The following is a 14,114-nucleotide window of genomic DNA, read 5'->3' as shown; positions in this document are numbered from 1 at the left end:
GTTGCCAGTTAAGTTAGACTGTTGAAAGATGGAAGTCACTTAATAGGTTAGCCAGAACATAATTGTAGGCCGGTTCCACGTTAGCTCAGACAGGGAGGTCCCATGGACCTCCTGAATTTTCATGATTTTTTATATATATTTAGACGCTCATCGCAGATGATGATCAACATTGGTAAAATTAATCATTCGAATACTTTCCGTGCAAAAAATAGAGAAATCCAGCCCTGAATTCGATTGTTGCAATTTTGCCGTGTTTGTACGTGTATACATCCTGAGTGAGATATCGTAGTGCAATTTTTTTGTGCTTTAGTATACGTACCTGCCAGCACTCCGAGCGCAAATTTAGGCGCACAGATGCAACACTGTATCGTATAAAACGCGGCGAACATGCTCTGTCGCGCAGTTTTGTTCAAACTTCGACGCTTCTTGCTCTGGCTGTAGATATCTCCTACACGTTCGTACGCAGTGATCGCAGTTCGTATCAGATGAAAGCGCATTAAAGGCTGAGTGAGCTGATACCAAGTATTGCGATCGGGGAAATCCATAGCCAGAGATATCAGGCGTCGAAATTAGGACAAAAGTGCGCGAGAGGGCATGTTCGCCATTTTTTATAGCGCACAGCGTTGCACCTGCGCGCTAAAATTTGCTCTCTGACAGCTGACCTGTAGGCATAATAAAGCAGCATCAAAACATTTCACAACAATATCTCTTAACACTCGGGAGGTATACGCGTGCAAACACGGCAAAACTGAAACATCCGAATTCAGGGCCGGATTTTCTCGATTTTTTTGCACGAAAGCTATTCGGCAAAAATGTTGATCATAATATGCGATGAACTTATAAATATAAAAAATACTGAAGACCCAGGAGGTCGATTGGACCTCCCTGCCTGAACTGACGTGGAACCGGCCCTAACTAAATTTCAAACGCAGTTACACGTAATAAAACGTAATGGAAATTGACGTGAAGTTCCTAAGCTACTTTAGAAATGTAACAGGTTACCTTCAAGTTATTTTCTACTCAATATATATATTTTCAGCTCTTGACCTGTCTATATGGTTAATTCAGACCTTGCTGTCACAATGGGCGATTCAAGACGTTTAAAGGGACTATGAAATTTCCCGAACCCCCATACTTTTTTTCGATGGAAACTGTTCTTCCCGCAGAGAAACTGATATGCCACTAATTTTTCCGGACGAAATCGCTCCACTCTGCGAGGAGCGCGCGCTGGAAATGTCACTTCCGCGTTCCTCCTCTCCCGCGCATATTTCCCTGCCGATGGTGTAACTGTACGGACCGCTCTTCGGTTCCCCGTTACGTCATCGGTGTTGCACAATGGCAAGTAATGCCGCGAGCTCGCGCTCTGGCTGCCGCCACTGCCGAAATCTGCCGATCGCGCGAAAGCTGCTGTCATGGAGATTTCCACTCCCGATGAACGCATACGCGGGATCCTACGGCGCATGCTCCTGGCGGGGTTCCTCGGCTCGGCAACACGTCACGATGACGTGTTGCTGAGCCGGCCGTGGTCGCGTCATGTTACCCGTTGTGTCTCCGCTCGGCAGCTCGTCACGGCGCGGCGCCAGCTGTCCTCCCTTCGCCGCTCCGTTTAAATTCGCTCCCGAGAAATCCGCTCGCGCGACGAAAGTAAAATTTCGGTTCTAGACTCAGAAAAATGTCTTCTTTCGAACGAAACGAAGAAAAAATCGTTTCATAGTCCCTTTAAATAGTCTTGATATACAAAAATGATATCAATATCTGCTACGACAAAAGAAGCCTACATTTATAGGTTTCTTTAGGGAGGGATTTCATGATTTTGATCTCGTAATAAAGCACATGAAAAAGGAGCACAAAGCAAGTTTATGCTCGACGAGTTGTCCCGTACATACCGTAGAACCGTGCCAAGTTTTAATCCTGCTACTCAATGCCCTCTATCATTATCAATACACTGCTTATTGTTAAGATGCTTCCTGAGCTTCCTAATGCTCGGCTAAAACATAATTTGTAACATTCACCGTGTAACAACGGGAGTTAATCGCGCCGTGCACGTGCCAACTTTCATCTCAAGTCATGGGGGGAGGACTCAGCCTTGCGATGTTTGTAGACCAGAATCGAAAAAAAGGAACTTTGAACTTTCTTCAAGTTACTTTGACGAACTTAACCCCCCACCCCCGAAACAAAAGAAAAAGGGAAAGGAACGAGCTCCTCAAGAAGTTACTGGAGCTCAAAAGCAAAGAGCTATGCAAAAAGTTACTGAAAACAGCTAAGCCGAGTAGCTCGAGTTACTGGTAACGAGTTCCGCCTAACAACATGGAACACGTGAACAACTTGAGAATCCGTACTACATGTGTTATGATCGTTCTATACCTTCTTTAACAAACTAGAAGAAATATTTGCGCACCTTTGCTAATACGAGGGCAACATACACACAATTTGGGAACCACGATCTAAGAAAAAAGGTGTGAGAAGCTGGTAACTTCCTTAGTTATCTCATAAGCCAACATAGCGTCTGATAAGGGTTCTAAAAAGGTGGTAAAAGAAATTATCATCCATCCAAATTACAACAAAAAGGTGTACGCCCCCTCGCTCACCGAATCAGAAGCGGTAACCTTATTATTCATGGCAGAGAGTGAGGTAGCAGGTAGAACTTTGCAACCTTTTAGGCACAACATATCCGACAACTATTACCTCCTAAAAGGTCTAATTGCTCCACCCTCTTTTCTAAGAGTGCAGTATGGCACATGTAGTGTGACTCGTACCCTTGTCTTTAGGAGAAATATTAATGTATCAAGAAGATGCCTTTTCTTATTGCTTTCTTGCTACGAAGGCCTCTTATTATGGAAGTAAGCTCCGTAAGCTCTTTGTCGTCTTATGATTTTCCTGCTTATACTACAGTGAACCCTCGTTATTATGACCATGGTCGTTCCAGAAAATTTTGGTCACAATGCGGAATTGTCATATTAACGGGGGGGGGGATTTGCAGAGGTTTCACTGCATTGTTCCCCAAGAGTATGGTCGTAAAGCGTGTATGTCAGATTATCGGGGGTCATATTAACGAGGGTTCACTGTATACCTATATAATACAGGGTGTCCCAGCTAAATGCGAACATATTTTTTAAAAATATATAGATCACTTTTTCAGATATGAAATCAATTGCAATATAGCATATGCTGAAGGGCACTCCTCAGGAGGGCATTAGCAAACTCCTAAGGCAATGTCTTAATTAGCTTTCAATAATTAACTTTTTAATTATAAAAGCTACGAAGTTGTAGCAATGAGAACATCTGATCCCTTCGGTGACCTGATACCGGAGCCGTTTTCAGAACGAAAATCGGTTCGATAGATCGTCCGCAAAAAATTCGTGAAGGAACACCATTTTTTTGTTTATTTTGTTGATTGCGCATCTTCGGAGACGCGTCTTTCCTTCACCCCCAATGTGAGAGGGTGAAGGACCACAGTGTCACCTCATGCGTCGAAGATGAGCTTTAACTTGCAGAAACAAAACGAGAAAAAATGTATCGGGTGACTCTATCGGAACTGCCCTTCTCTTGGGTTGCCTATTCTGTTTTCTTTTAATCTTTTTTCCAGGACGCAAGAGGCGATAGTGTGCTCTTTCACCCTCTCACATTGGAGATGAAGGAAGATGCGTCTCCGAAGATGCGCAATGAACAAAATAAACAAAAAAAAAGGTGTTCCTTCACTAATTTTTTGCGGACGATGTATCGAACCGATTTTTGTTCTGAAAACGGGTCCAGTATCAAGTGACCGAAGGGACCAGATGTTCTCGTTGGGACAACTTCATAACTTTTATAATTAAAAAGTTAATTATTGAAAGTTAATTAAGACATTGCCTTAGGAGTTCGGTAATGTCCTCCTAAGGAGTGCCCTTCAGCATGCTATATTGCAATTCATTTCATCTCAGAAAAAGTGATATATATATATTTAAAAATATGTTCGCACTTAGCTGGGACACCTTGTATATACAGGGTGTTTGCTCTAACGTGTCCAGAAATTTTATTTAAAACCAGCGATAAAACAGAAACGAGCGCTACTTTTCAGCTAGTTGACTAAACAGGTGCTACTAGTGAAGCAGTACCTGTTTTATACTCAAGTAGCAGAAAAGTATCACTTGCTTTTCTTTTATCGCTCGCTTTAAATGTAATTTCTGGACACGTTAGAGCAAACACCCTGTATACAGGGTGTTTCACTTAAGAGTGACCCCTAATTATTAAAAAAATGTACTCGAGATAAAAATTAGGAACCTTCTGCGTCATACTTGTGAAGGTTTTTGCCGCCCAAACAGGTGGTTTCCATCAGTGTACCTCATTAATTTGTCTAATTAGCTTAATTGGACTCCAAAAATTTTTGAGTTCAAAAACGTTTGTCCTCAACGTTTGTTCTACTGGAGAAAGTGACAGTTCCTGAAATTGGGAGAGGGAAAGCATGATCCCTGCGGAAGCCGGACGGCGATAAGCCATGCCTGTGTTATCTCTTTCTGTGGTGCCGGTGTGGGCTGGGTTTCCAGCTTCCTTCCGTCGGACTGACAACGATTGCGCTGAAAAATTTGTCGCGCGCTAGCTCTGTAGAGCATGATGTTCAGCTATTTTTTCTGATGGGATAGCCCATGAATATCCCTGACAATTATCATTAAGTTGAGTAAATTAGACACGCTTTTCACATTGGTGGTGTAAAAAAGGGACCTTTACTTGGCAAATTTCCGACTTCAGTTCGCAAAAATTTACATAATTAAACTTACGTTACACGACATTCACATCAGGAGGTGGCAAAAACCTAGTAAGAACAAGTGCCGTTGACCGCATGATTCTAGGTGTAGTTTTTTTTTATTATAATTCAATGACACGTTTTCTGGGACACCCTGTATATGGCCTTCTCAAGTATAGTGTCAGTCAAGTCCGCAATGTAGACCTACTCATCTAAGGAGCAGAATATTTTTTTTTCGTTACTGAAAGGTTACAGAGAAGAATCAAATCAAACAGAGCACACACACAGACCAAAATTCAAAACTTGCTTATTTGGAAACATTTTATTTCCTCAAGTATAAGGATGGGACAGATAGTAGGATACACCGTCAAAACTATATGCTGTAAGGATGTGTGTGCTGCCCAAGATTGGTAGAGATCACAGTGTTTGGAATGTGCATATTTGTGCGCGAGCGAATCTCCGGCTTGTTGATCTGTTATGTTATTCATTAACATATCAGTGTGTTGGAATTTGGCACATTCGCACCCCACTTCTCAGATCTTTCGTGGCAAAGCAACGAGAGAAGTGCCTTTTCAAATGCATCTGGCTCAGGTATAAAGTGCAGTGCATGTGCTTTAGATTTCTTTTTTTTTTTCTGGGCAAAAAATTGTTTTCTCATAAAGAACTGCCCACATGCAATTTGGGACACATCGTATATGAGGCTACAAAATACAGCTTGCTTAAAATAGGCATGTGTACGCACTTTGCAGTATACCTATTATAAAGCACATGAAATAAGATAAGCATTTACACAATTTCCTCAGATTGATCTCCTTCAGCAGATGAGCAAAGACATAAGTTACTCCTACTGTGTAATAATCTGCAACAGAAATACAGGTAATGAGAATCCAAGCAGTAGCGATATGTGACGTTATCAAATGTCAAATATGTTCGCTAATTAACCATTTGTTATGCCAAACAAACAGTGCTAGGAAAATGAATGGTTTGAGTCATATCTGTGGAAAAATTGATTGATGCTAGTACAGTGCTAGACAAAAGTTTACGGAACTCGCTTCGGCGCATTCCTTCCTCAGAGTGACACGCTAGCAGGGAATAGGACCGCACGGACTTACAGAAATGTGCCTAACCCAGTCACCTGTTTCCAAGTCTGTATACGGTGCCATTCGCTGCTATCGTGTTACGCTGAGGAAGATATGCTCCAGAGCGTGTTCCATAAACATTTGTCCAGCACTGTACCTACCCTTTTGTACAACTGTTCCCTTTCTCTTGGATTGGATTGGATTGGAAAAAGAATGAAAATATGGAGAGGTTGGTCCCGACCCAGTCAGAACTGGCTACTCCAAAACGCGTTTGTGGGTGAAAAGATAGAGCCAGAAAAAAAGAGAAGAACAAACAAACAAAACAGGAAAGTGGTAGAGTGGGTGTAGCAAGGTAAAGCATAAAGGAAAACGGGGAAAAGGAAAGGGGGAGACGTTAGGCACAGAGAAACACTCACTGGTTCATAATGTCAGATACCGCGCGAACACAGTGTCACAGAAGTTGTCACAGAGTGTCAAGCAGGTTCGAACCGGTAAGGAAGTCCACAAGAGCGCGCAATGCCGTCACCTGGTGATGGGCAGGTCGGCAGCCTAGAACCTTCCCAACAGAGAAAGGGCGATTGCCGAGGCGGGCTAGCGCCGCCTCAAGGGAAAGACCAGGCGCTCTGTATCGAGGGCAGGCCTTGATAACATGCTCAGTGTCCTCGAATACCCCGCACTAAGAACAATTCGGTGAGGAAACCTTCCCAAGTTTAAAGAGGAGGCGGCCGGTATATGGCACATTGAGGCGGAGCCGGTGAATGATGGAGGTAACGGCCCAGGGGAGCGCTAAGGGCATTAAAAACTGCAGGTCCGGATCCACTTTGTGCAGTAGTGAGGAAACTGGGACGCATCGACGCCAGTGCTCCCCGCTCAGACGCTTCACTACTGCGTTTATCGTGTTCTTTGCATCCCCTCTTGTGAAGTAGACGGGGTGCGTGCGAACGCCACGCGCTAGATGGGCACGCCTGGCAGCTTCATCCGCAGCCTCATTTCCGGGGACACCGCAATGGCCAGGGACACACTGCAACTGGATGTCGTGTCCCCGTGATGCGGCAGAAGTGTACACTTCAAGGACGTCATGCACCATTGGAGATAGGCATCCCGATCCTGTAGAGTAGAGAATGACTTGTAGGGCGGCTTTGGAGTCAATGTAGATAGACCAGTGAGCTGGGGATGGAGAGGATACAATGAGGATTTCTCTTCCTTGCTATCTGCATAGTACTTTCTTCCTTTGTGGAGGTGGAGCAGCTCTCTTTCTTCATTTTTTTTCAGTGTGCTGTGCAAACTACTCGTCAATCTGAAACTTAGTAACGACAGCGTTAGAGCTGAACACTGACACCACTTATCATTAACATGATACACATGAATGAAATACTAACACAGAACGGCAGTAATACCTACCCCATTACCAGTGCAGGGAACCTCCACCTGCACAGTTGGTTTCTCATTCGAGAGTCATGCCAAGCTATGCCAGCCTCTCAGGGGAAATTGTCACCTTCGTCGTCTGCAGTGCGTTCCATTAAAGCCAGACTATTCTGCAATACCGTTGCCATTGGTTAACATGTACACAGTGTCCTAGCTAAAATAGTATTTCACTTATCGTCATTCAGATGGCCTTGATAATTGTCAAAATTCCTTCAGAGAAGTTTCTTTAGAACACAACACAAAGGTATACTTCCAAACTTATGAAAACAACGAAACTCTCAAACACATATTTGTGAACAAAGTACAGGCCAACGACTACCCTATTTTGTTAGCAGTGTCGCCAAATTAACGGACCTTTCTTTCAGACTTACCTTGAGTACATAGTAGACGACACGCAGCCACGCAGCTATATGATTTGCAGTCGTCGCATTCATTACACCTCAGCACGCCGAAAACGTTCTTCTTCGAAGAAAATATTATTCCGCGGTTTGAGAACATCGCCAATAGACCGTTCACAAGTCTCCGCACGACAAGCAGAGATGCACGCTGAGCTTAGACACTCAAATTCAATGGCCTCAATATCGGTGTTGCTAGACTGCGCAATGACAAGGAGGAAAACGGTCCAAGAATATGCAGATGCCTCGCGCTTAACTCTTACCACGGAGTCAAGCGCAAGTTGAAGAGAGTTATTAAAGCATCAAAACATCGAAACGCACAAACAGAGAGTTTCATGGGTGTTTGGTGAGAGTTCACCCGCAGCAGGGGGTGTAAAATTGCTCAATACTCTATTTCGACTCCCTTTTTTTTTTCGAATGCACCACCTAGAAAACTTACACTGTCCGCAACGTAGCACAGCTGTCACAAAGAAAAAAAGAAAGGAAAAGAAACGCACGTTGTGCACCATTTAGCGCCTCCGTAATCCAGAAACATTGCGATACTGCGCCATCTCAGTGGTGTACAAATGTGGATTGTACTATCATGGGCGCAGCGCCGCATATACAGGGTGTTTCAGGAGAAATGAGCCAAAGTTTAAAAAAATAGTTCATCGCACACCAAAAAGACGGACTGCATAGTGTTACCAGTAGTGTGAGGATACTCAAACAATTTTTGCTTTGTAATTAATTAAGTGTAATTAATTAGCCAGTTTTAATTAAAAGGATTAGAGCCAAAATGTTAATCAGAAAGTTGTAGCGGGCGATACAACGACACGAAACCCGTTGATTGCAACTTTGTACCTCTGACGGATCATTTTTTTTTCCCGGATCCAACGACTAACTTTCCGATTTGCAAAAAACCGACGCGGGACCTGTCGCGGTCGCACGAGGAGCGCCGGATCACAGCGCTCTCGAGCGTCCTGTTATTGAACGAAGACTAGTCACAGTTCTCATTGACATTTTGACAACAGCGAGCCCTTTCACCACCACATTTTGACATTTTGGCTTCACATTGACTCTTCACGCTTCTGCGACAGGTCCCGCGTCAGTTTTTTGCAAGCCCGGGAGTTAGTCCTTGGAGGCGAAAAAAAACTAAAAAGGATCCGTTAGAGGTACAAAGTTGCAATCAACGGGTTTCGTCTCGTTGTATCGCCCGCTACAACTTTCTCATTGACATTTTGGCTCTAATCCTTATACTTAAAAAACTGACTAATTAATTTTACTTATTTAATTAATTTATTACAAAACAAAGATAGTTTGAATATCCTCACACCACTGGGGGGGGGGGGAATTTATTGACAGCAAAATAAGAAAAAAAGAAAGGGGAAAGGTCAGCCATGCAGCACGCCGGCTTGCTAGTCCCTAAAAAAAGAAGAAAAGAAAGGAAAAATATAAACAAGAGAAAAGAAAATAACAAAAAGATAAATAAATAAATGAAAACAAGAAAAATTGAAAAAGACACTCGGCTCACAGGGAGCCCAGGAGACCCGTGTCACGCAGAAAGCGGGGCACCGCTTTTGTGACTCTCCACTAGTTAGCTCGCTGCACAGGGCCAAGGAGTGTTGCGAGAGAAACGTCTGTCCATCCGTCCGTGCACCCAAGCTCTGAGAGGTGTTGTCAGAGCACGGCCCGCTGATGGTGGTGACGCTGACAGTGGAGGAGCTGATGAGAGATATCGTCTTCTACGGCGCAGCAGGGGGCAAGTGGGAGATGAGACGCGGCCCATTTTGAACAGGAGTAAACGGGTGAGGGCAACGTTCAGCCGAAGACGATGCCGCTCCTCCTCGCGGGTACAGCGGCAGCCGATGACAAACTCCAGTGAGGGGTCGATGGACTGCGGGAACGCATTAGGTCGGATAGCGTCTACAACAAACTGGCGGGTGCCGTCGCCGCAGAGACGCCGTATAAGGAGGCGACACGCAGACACCGGGAACAGCAGTAGGGGCACCGGTGTGGCCGCATCAAGCGCGGCGCGTCTCGCAGTCGCGTCAGCACAGTTTCCGTGTAGCCCTGTATGCTCGGGTACCCACTGAAGGCAGATACGGTGGCCGACCGAGGAGAGTTGGGCGTACTCCTGAAGTACCATGGTACGCAGATCACTCACGACGCTCGGGTGGTATGCTGACAGGAGCGCCAAAGACGCCTTGCTGTCTGTGAGGACGACCCACGCATCAGGTACAGATTCAGCGATATGCCGCAGAGCGGCAAGCAGTCCGAGCAGCTCCGCATCCGTGGAGGACACTGTATAGGGAAGTCGGAGGGCGAGGTCACGGTTTACCTGCGAGACGTATAGTAGGCCGCTGCTGATGACCCATTCGCTACCGATCCATCAGTATAAATGGCGCGCCTCAGCGGATAGGCCGAACTGAGATGCGCGAGCTGGCGGGCTACTGTCACAGGCACATCGTTCTTCCTCTGGAGGCCGGGGATAGTCACACCACTGGTAACACTATGAAGTCCGTCTTATTGGTGTGCAATGATTTTTTTTTTAAATTTTGGATCATTTTTCGTGAAACACCCTGTATATCGATCTCGGTGGGTTCCTGAATGACTTACTGAATTTCTGCATTTTCTCTTTTTCTTTTTGTGCAGGTAGGCCAACGTGGATGCGAGACAATTGTCAGGCGCTGTCCGGCTTTATGCTCAACCAAGTTATGCTACCAGGAACGCACAAATCTGGGAACTACGACACATTCAAGCCAGAAATCATCGTACCTATTGAGAACGTACTCGACTATCAAGAAGAGGACATTTTCAGCCAGCTCGTTTATGGCATAAGATTCCTCGATATCAGAGTTCGAGCCTACAATTCAGACTTCTGGGTTAACCGAGAAGACATCAGAGGTCAAATCACGGTTAAGGAGTTATTGCGAACCGTGAAATCGTTTGTACGAGCCACCGGTGAAATTGTCGCCGTCGACTTCCACCGATTTATAAGGGGATTCGAATTCACATGTCCAGATCGTGAGCGCAACCACAAGGCTTTAGTAAAACTAATAGTAGAAGAGCTCAAAGACGTGATCGCTCACAAAGACGCCGCACGCAAAACTCTTGGTGAGTTGATGGGCAACTGCAGCGAAGTGAAGGGAAAAGTTATCGTTAGCTACAAGGAGAAGTCCGTTCAAGCCAACTCGCAGTACTTCCTGCCGGCATCACATCGACTTTGGTCAGGAGCACGGAGTGTACAAAAACTCAAAAAATACCTCGAGGACAGAGTATGTTTGCATCTTCCGGGGACACAGACGGTTTCTATGGCGGAAATGCACGCATTGTTCCCCTTTTACACGGTCACCAATCGGGAATTTGCGCAGGAAGTCAACGGCGAGGTAACAAAATGGTTCAGGGACGAGTGGTGGAAGTGCGCCAACGTGGTGGCCACTGATTTTTTCCTCCGCAACGACATTATTAATGTTGCCATTAAATCTAATGTGAGACGCGTGGCAGAAATGCGAAATTCTGATTGAACAGTTAGAAGGACATGCTGTATAATTGTGTGTACCTCTCGCAGTTCCTTCCTATTAAAATCGGCTTCACCTTGAATGAATTCCGTTATCCACATACTCGAAGCTCTCTGCCATATGCTCTGTGACATAAGGGCTCTGTGACATATGACATGGACCACCATGGGAGAATCGCAACAAAGCGCTCCAATTAAGAGCAAGAAAGCGATTGCCAACATCATAACGCGCAGTGATATGGACCGCATTTTGGGCATGTGTCGTCGAGTTCCCCGTTCCTGTTAGTTTCTGGCAATTCATTTCACTTCTAGGTGATGCAGCTACACATGTGCACATTCAGTTCGGTGGCCGGGAGGGGTGCGGGATGGGTTTTTCTATTTTTATCTTTTCACCTTTTCATTTTTCCTTTCTGTGGGGTTTTGTGGGGGTTTTGGGGGACCTTTGTGGGAGTAGCAGAATTCGTCAGGTGACGAATTCAATATATTTTATTTTTTATATTTATTCGAATTCAAACTCAAAGCGATTGTAATCTTCAATATTTCAGCTGACTATGGACTCCACATAATGGTACTGAGGTGTATGGGTGGCTTCTACGAGGCAAACTGACCCTAAATAAATTACTGACATGAATAAATTATTATTTTGCGTATCTGTGCGTGTGTCGTAATATGATATGAAGCACATTCACTTGTCACGTTGACACTTCACGTGAATACGTCTTTAAAATCGGCATTAGGGTGGCATCCTCGAAAGCCGAGCGACACGAAAACTGTCACTTTCGTCACTCAAAGTGTCATTCTGTTAATCAAAGTATAGGCGGGCACCGGGCGGGGCACCCAACGGGGTTCCGCCTGTCGTGGCAATGACAACGTCCAGGAATAGGCCCAAACCCCTGCTCTTCCTTTTTAGGGCGAGGGCAGCATTATTTTTTAGATGTGGATGTGGGCAGGCATTACTCTTGCCCCTTTTTTTTCAATAAACATATCCCCCCCCCCCCCCCGATCCTACAGTTGGCAATTCAAAAGGGCCAAAGCGGAAGAAGAAGAAAACAAAGTGCCAAGAACGATGGGCAGGAGCTCGCGAAAAAAAGGCCCTTGCGTTCCCCTTAACCTCATAATATGTGGTATCTGGAGGGTTGAGAGCAATAACGAAGCCAGCCACAACCTCGAAGTTGGTGTAAAAAGGGCGATTCATGTCTGTCGTCGTGCTGAGCGCAGCTGACTCGTTTACGTTGCCAAAAGTCCACAGCACTTTAGGCTGCAATTTGACGTGATCTGAAGTAAAAGTGCAGGACTCATTGTTGGAGGTATCAAGGGCATCAGCTTAAGTTCGTGGCTAATAATGGTGGGTGGTGCTACTGAAAGAGCTCGCCTTGTCGGCCTCACAGAGGTGGGTAACGTCACGGCTAACGCTCTTGGGAAATATGCGTCCTGTGCCAACTTGTAAGAGAACTGTGCCGAGTGTCTCGGCACAGTTGGACACGGTTCTCAGCACAGTGATGGGCAATCCAGTTCACTTTGTTGAACTCGTTCATTCCGTTCAGTTCGGTTCACAGAATCGTTCATTCGTTCACTCTCCATGACGTCATAACATCATGTCACCGACTCCAACGGCGAGGTAAGCGGCCAGCTCGCTGCAGTCACGTGAAATTTTTCTGGCGCCTTTCAGTATACGTCGTCTAATGACCGATTGTGCATGTTTTCTGGAATTATATTGAGGCGGCAGCTACATCTTTCAGACTTTCATAGCATCCGCTTTTATTTGTCTATGTACAGGGTTGAACGCGTCTGGCATGTCATTGATTTGTGCATATCATGTAATAAATGTGAACTGAATCGATGGCCGAACACTCGCCGACGTGTTCGTTCAATACTGCGCTAATCTGACGGTCACATGCCGGTCATATGTGGTCAAAGCGACAAGCGACGTGCAGGTCTGGAACCGTCTCTCGCTGTCTCAAGAAGGAGAAGAAAAAACTGTTCATTCTGGTACAGTGTAATTCTCCCGTAGTTTACATTTCTTCAGTTCATTTCAGTCGCCGCCATTTCCTCTTCTGGCTCCTGCGCATGTGTTCAACACTGCTTTACCAGCTTTACAGCGGCACAGGGGTGGCATAGACGAAAGCGTGCAGGGCGAATGTAATGCATCCTGGACAGGTCCTGGTCGCACGTCACAGCAAACGTCAACGCACACGAGAAATTAAAGATGGCCGCGCCCGTGATTGGCGGCCACACCGTTTGTAAAGAAAGCGCTTATTGTTTCTTCACGACGTTTTGGAAGTCTTTTGAGCACGGTAATTATTTTTATCCGATAATCTCACAGTTAAATGTGCAGTTTTGTACATAAGGCCTGGTACTCTTCACGACTTCCGAAGATGACGATCGCGCGTTAAGACACACTGAGCCGATGCTATGGGCTACCATTTCGCTGAAGAAGCATCGCATAGTTTACGCTGGCAAAATACGTTCATATCTTGGCTTTATGCCGACGGGAATATGTCTGCAAGCGGTAAAACGACATGCAAACAAAGTTACATGACCTTAAAATGACGTTTTCTATGACGTGTGATCAGGAAAAGGTAGCGGTTTTGCAAGAAGCACCCGCTTGAGGGTAGTTACAAAAATGGCGGCTTTATGTCACCCCTGTGTACAGACATAGATGGCGACACCGTCAACTGGAGAAAGGGAGAACTAGAAACTGTGAAGGGTTGTGGTGGTGGTAGTGACGTTCATTAGGAAAAGAAATGTGATGTACCTGCTCAGAATAGTGGCGGCAAGTTACATTTCCAAGGGAGGGGAGTAGGGGAGGAAAATATTAATCAGATTAAAAGGTTAAAGGAAACAGTTAAGAAAGGAAAGCGGAAGGAGAGGAGTTGGGGGATGGATGAAATTACAACGTTCATGAGAGCCCGGTGTCTTCTAGGAAGCTGAGGAGTGCGTCCCGAATATTTCTTAGGCTACCTCTTGACCCTTGAAGGTGTGTGAGCTCATTAGAAGAG

General features: G+C 45.3%; 2 protein-coding genes across 2 annotated transcripts in view; both read left to right on the top strand.

Moving 5' to 3' along the window:
- Window positions 1-14,114, top strand: part of LOC135398565 (uncharacterized) — a 168,598-nt gene that overhangs the window by 129,904 nt on the left and 24,580 nt on the right. The gene's annotated exons all lie outside the window — the stretch shown is intronic.
- Window positions 7,257-11,759, top strand: LOC135397449 (uncharacterized). Its single transcript, XM_064629056.1, has 5 exons — window positions 7,257-7,308; window positions 7,532-7,560; window positions 9,739-9,774; window positions 9,859-9,919; window positions 10,251-11,759. Exons 1-5 carry the CDS (start codon window positions 7,257-7,259, stop codon window positions 11,120-11,122), a joined length of 1,050 nt encoding a protein of 349 aa, XP_064485126.1. The 3' UTR covers window positions 11,123-11,759.

This window comes from Ornithodoros turicata, chromosome 6 (assembly GCF_037126465.1).
Source record: "Ornithodoros turicata isolate Travis chromosome 6, ASM3712646v1, whole genome shotgun sequence".
Taxonomy (NCBI): Eukaryota; Metazoa; Arthropoda; class Arachnida; order Ixodida; family Argasidae; genus Ornithodoros; species Ornithodoros turicata.
The sequence above is the reverse complement of the archived record's forward strand: the minus strand, read 5'-3'. Positions and strand labels throughout refer to the sequence as shown.